General features: G+C 36.8%; 1 protein-coding gene across 1 annotated transcript; it reads left to right on the top strand.

Moving 5' to 3' along the window:
* Positions 1-2,799: 2,799 nt before the first annotated feature.
* LOC129899882 (uncharacterized) lies at positions 2,800-4,495 on the top strand. Its single transcript, XM_055974882.1, has 2 exons — positions 2,800-2,986; positions 4,170-4,495. Exons 1-2 carry the CDS (start codon positions 2,800-2,802, stop codon positions 4,493-4,495), a joined length of 513 nt encoding a protein of 170 aa, XP_055830857.1.
* The last annotated feature ends 996 nt before the right edge of the window (positions 4,496-5,491 follow it).

Here is a 5,491-nt window from a genome sequence, read left to right as displayed (position 1 = left end):
TTACATGAGCGGCCTATTCCCAAGGCATTTCTTAAGGAACTTGTGAGCATTTTGAGGGGTGTTACACAACATGTCTGTTGTTACTCCTTACCTTGATATGACATTTAGTGTGTGTCTCAAAGTCTTGTTAGGGCCTTTTTCGGTTTATACTCCTATTAGTGATTCGGTGTTAGCCAAGAGAGTTTATAGAAATTATCCTGTGTCGATCTTGCAAAAGGTTATCCCTTGTGATCTTGTTGAACTAGACATGATCAATTTTGACATTATTCTTGGTATAGATTGTATGGATTGTTACATGCCTCTTATACATCCATTGATTATAGAACCCGTAGGGTCAAGTTTTAATTTCCTAATGAGTGCATTCTTGAATTGAAGGGTAATGATTCGGTAATTAAGGGTCAATTAAGATCATGTATTAAGTCCCAGCAAATGATTTCCAAAGGGTGCATTTATCATATAGTGCGAGTTAGGGATGTTGATTCCAAAAGTCCTACTCTTGTGTTAGTCCCTATAGCTAATTGGTTTCTGAATGTATTTCCCGATGACTTTCCCATGTTCCTCCAAAAATAAAAAATAAACTTGGCATATATCTCCTTCCCGATACTCAACCAATATTTATTTCTCCTTACCTTATAGCTCTGGTGGAACTGAAGAATTTGAATGAGAAACTAAAGGACATGTTAGATAAGGGCTTCATAAGCCAAGTATTTCACCATGGGGTGCTCCCGTGTTATTTTTTAGGAAGAAAGATGGACCACTCTGAATGTGTATTGATTACCGGCAATTGAATAAGGTCACCGTGAAGAACAAGTATCTAATTTCGAGGATAGATAATTTATTTGATCAATTTGAAAGGGCAAGTTACATCTCAAAGATCGATCTCTATTCCAGTTATCATCAACTATGTATAAGGGAGTGTGATATTACCAAAATAGTTTTTTAAGCAAGGTATGGTCATTTTCAATTCTTAGTCATGTCTTTTGGGTTAACTAATACTCTCACTATCTTTATGGATTTGATGAATAACATTTTCAAGCCATATTTGGACATGTTTGTGGCAGTGTTTATTGATAACATCTTCATTTACTGTAGAAATGAGGAAGATCATATGGGTCACTTGACGATTGTATTGTAAATGATGGACAAGCAACTATTTTCCATGTTTAGTAAGTGTGACTTTTGGCTAAGGGAAGTGGCATTGTTTGGCCATTTGGTGTCCAGTGAAGGGATTAAGGTTGATCCAATGAACACGGAAGCAGTAAAGAATTGTCCTAGACCATTGTCTCCTTTGGATATTAGTAGCTTTTTAGGCTTGTCCTGATAATATAGAAGTCTTGTTGAAGGGTTCTCCTTTATTTCTTCCCCTTTGACTAAGTTGACCTAAAAGAAGGTAAAATTTCAATGGTCGGGTGAATATGAGTAAACTTTCCAAATATTGAAGAATCGTCTTACATCAGCTCCTATTTTTCCATTGTCCGAAGGTTCGGATGGGTTTGTTGTTTATTATGATGCCTTAAGTGTTAGTTTTGGGTTGTGGTTTGATACAACATGGTAACATTATAGTATATGCCTCTAGGAAACTTAAATTGCATGAATGGAACTATCCAACCTATGATCTTGATCTTGCGGTGGTTGTGTTTGCTTTGAAAATTTGGCATCATTATCTTTATGAGGTACATGTTGATGTATTTACCGACCATAAAAGCTTGCAATATGTTTTTAGACAAAGTTACTTGAACCTTAGGCTAATGAGGTGGCTTGAACTACTAAAGGACTATGATATGAGTGTGTTGTACCATGCAGGTAAAGTAAATGTTGTAGCCGATGCTCTTAGTCGATTGTCCTTGGATAGTGTTGCTCATGTTGAGGAAGATAAGAATAGTTTGGTTAAGGATTTTCATAGATTGGCAAGTTTAGGTGTGCGTTTGATCGATTATAATGATGGAGGTATTCTTGTGCATAATGGCCAGGAATCATCTTTTGTGGCAGATGTTAAGCCCAAATAAGACAATGATTTGGTTTTGGTTGCTTTGAAGAATTAGGTTGCCGAAAAAGCCATTTATGCTTTCTTCCAAGGGGGAGATGGGGTACTTCATTACCAAGGTCATTTGTGTGTGCCTAATATGGATTGACTAAGGAAATTAATATTGTATGCGGCCCATAGTTCTCGATATTGGAATCATCTGCGATCTACCAAGATGTATCATGATTTAAGGGAAGTGTATTGGTGGAATAGCATGAAGAAGGACATAGTGGAGTTCGTGTCTACATGTCCAAATTTTCAACAAGTGAAAGTTGAGCATCAAAAACTATGAGGTTTGGCTCAAGATATTGAGATCCCTACTTGGAAGTGGGAAGATGTGAATAAGGACTTTGTGATAGGATTGCCTTGTTCTAGAAAGCAATATGATTCTATTTGGGTTGTTGTGGACCGAATGACTAAGTTGGCACATTTTCTACCGATTAAGACTTCTTATAGTGCTGAAGACTACTCTAAGTTGTATATTCATGAATTGGAAAAAATTCATGGCGTTCCTTTGTCTATCATATCGAATCGAGGCACTCAATTCACTTTATATTTTTGGAAGTCTTTTCAAATGGGTAGATCCCTAGTGGGATGGTTTGAAGTGGGTGAGATGGAATTGATTGGTCCTAATTTGGTAATAGATGCATGGATATGGTAAGGCTCATAAGAGAAAGATTGAACACGGCTCAAAGTCGCCAAAAGTCATATTCGAACCTAAGAATGATGAGGAGAAATAAGCTCTAAATGACCATTTTATTCAGAAAGTCTCTCAAATGGAGTTTTGGGTTGTATTTCAAGTACTTGCCAAAGACGTAGCCTCTCAAGCTAATAGGGAAGTCGTAGCTCCAGTGAACCCAAATGTAGGTACAGAGGGTAGCCAAGTGAGTGACTTCACTCGAATGAACTCTCTTGAGTTTCATGGTTCTATGGTGGACGATGATCCACAAGAGTTTCTTGAGGGTATTGGCAAGATTATGGATATCATAGGCATCGATCCAGTATAAAAGGCAGATTTGGAGGCATATCAACTAAAGGGATATTTACAAGCTTGGTTTAATCAATGGAAAAGAGAGATGGATAAAGGTATGGGTCCTATTGATTGGGAAAAGTTTAAGGGTTTTTTCGTTGATCATTTATTTCCATTGGATTTGAGGAAAGCTAAAGTGAAAGAGTTCATCAATATTTTAGGCAATGTAATAATAGTGTAAGGGAGTATGCTCTCAAATTCACTAAGTTGTAAAAATATGCCCATTTCATGGTTTACTATCCAAGAGCTCATATAAGCAAGTTCTTTTTGGGTGTTGTCAGACTTAGTGGTCAAGGAATGTAGAAATACATGCTAATCAAGGAGATGGATATATGAAGGCTTATGACACATGCAAAATAAATAGAAGAGGAGAATTTGAAGTAGAGATCTAGAAGGGAGTCCAAGAGGGCTTGAACCGATAATGGTGAATACTTTCATGGTAAGTTGGGCAACAATGGTCGTCCTCAATTTTTCCAAAAAAGTACTTCACCAAAAATTCTTCTAACACTCAAGCTCTGAATTGTAACAAAGATAGTGTGTCTAGCCCTAAACCTTAAGGAGGAGCTCCGAGTGGTCAACCCATTCTTCCATGTAAGAAGTGTGGGAAGAAGCATCTAGGAGAATGTCTACTGGGTTCAGGTACTTGCTTTAGTTGTGGAAATATGGGTCACCAATTAAAGTATTGTCCTTCAAATTCTACTAGAGGTGGAGGTGGTCGACCCCAGACCCAGACTACTACATGAAGACCGACTCAACATGGTATTACTTAGGATGGCGATATGAGCAAAAATAGATTATATGCCCTATAAAATCATCAGGAGTTAGAGGATTCACCAGATGTTGTGATTGGTATGTTAAAAGTCTTTGAGTTTAATGTTTATGCAGTGTTAGATTCGGGTTCTACTCTATCATTTGTTACTCCAAGATCTTGTTAGAACCTTTTTCGATGTATACTCATATCCGTGATTCAATTATGTTGTAGAATCCTGGTGGATATGTTTCCATTCCCTAATGAGCCAGTCTTAGAATGAAAAGGTATTAATATGGGTAAAGATTAATTCATCTCGTGCCTTAAAGATTAGAAAATGATTTCTAAATACTGCATTTATCATTTAGTGCGGGTTTGGGATACGAATTTCGAAGCTCTTACTCTTGAGTCAGTATCGGTTGTTAATGAGTTTCTGGAAGTATTTCCCAATAAACTTCCAGGTATATCTCCCAAAAGGGAGATAAAATTTGTTATTTATCTTCTTCCTGATACCAAACCTATCGCTATTCCTCCTAACTGTATGGCCTTAATGGAACATAAGGAGTTGAAGGACCAGTTGAAACACTTGTTTGATAAGGGTTTGATTAGATCGAGTATCTCTCTATGGGGTGCTCCAGTTCTTTTTATCAGAAAAAAGAATAGTTCCCTCCATATGTGTAACAATTATCGATAATTGAACAAGGTCACGATTAAGATTAAGTATCCCATTCCAAGGATTGATGACTTGTTTGATCAACTTTAACGTGCAAGTTACTTTTAAAATATCAAACTTCGATATGGTTATCACAGCTCCAATTAAGAGAATGTGACATTCCAAAGATGGCTTTTAGAACTTGGTATTATCACTTTGAATTTTTGGTTATATCTTTTGGGCTTAAGAATATTTGGATATGTTCACTATTGTGTTCATAGATGATATTTGATCTATTCTCGAAGTGAGAATAAGCATGTCAAACATTTGAGGATTGTCTTGTAAATTCTCAAGGACCATCAATTTTTTGCTAAGTTTAGAAAGTGTGTGTTTTGGTTGAAGTCAGTTGCTTTCCTTTGCCATATTATTTTCAGTGAAGGTATTATGGTGGATTCGAAGAAAATCAAAGAGGTAAAGAATTGGCCTAGTGTAAGACCTTAGGAGTTGAAAAGTTGAACGAAAGACAATTCAAGGAAATTTGGAAAGTCCCTAAGTCTACGAGTAGGTCTACGACTCATAGGGACCTTTATGAATTGTAGATATGACTCGTGGAAGTGAGTCTAAGGATAGAAATTTGTTAAGATAAAATGTGGGTCTATGATTCATTTGATAAATCGTGAAAGAGTCTATGACTTGTAGAAGTATGTCATCAGGGCAGGTCTGAGATCCTGCAAATTACAAGTCTCAGAACCCACCCTACGACTCAACAGGATGAGTCGTAGAGGGGATGATGACACATAGTCATAAGTCGTATGTAAACTTCAGAGACATGTAGGATGAGTCATTCCTACGACTTTTCAACATATTTATGATTCGTAGAAGGCCCTTCGTGGATTCTTCTGACCATGACTAATGAGGGGTAGTTTGGTCATTTCCCTATATCATATTATTTTATATGGACATTTTTCGGAATAGACTCATAATGTTAACTATCCTAAATTCCTAAAACTATTATTTGCCCTTATTAGTTCCTAAACA

Source organism: Solanum dulcamara, chromosome 8 (genome assembly GCF_947179165.1).
Source record: "Solanum dulcamara chromosome 8, daSolDulc1.2, whole genome shotgun sequence".
NCBI classification, from domain to species: domain Eukaryota; kingdom Viridiplantae; phylum Streptophyta; class Magnoliopsida; order Solanales; family Solanaceae; genus Solanum; species Solanum dulcamara.
This window is presented reverse-complemented; position numbering and strand designations above follow the sequence as displayed.

Bases quoted from the DNA above. Each gene is read 5' to 3' on its own strand.
- LOC129899882 (XM_055974882.1), top strand. From the start codon at position 2,800: ATGGAGTTTTGGGTTGTATTTCAAGTACTTGCCAAAGACGTAGCCTCT. The intron at 2,987-4,169 runs GTATTGGCAAGA...TTTATCATTTAG, and splicing joins TCCACAAGAGTTTCTTGAGG to TGCGGGTTTGGGATACGAAT.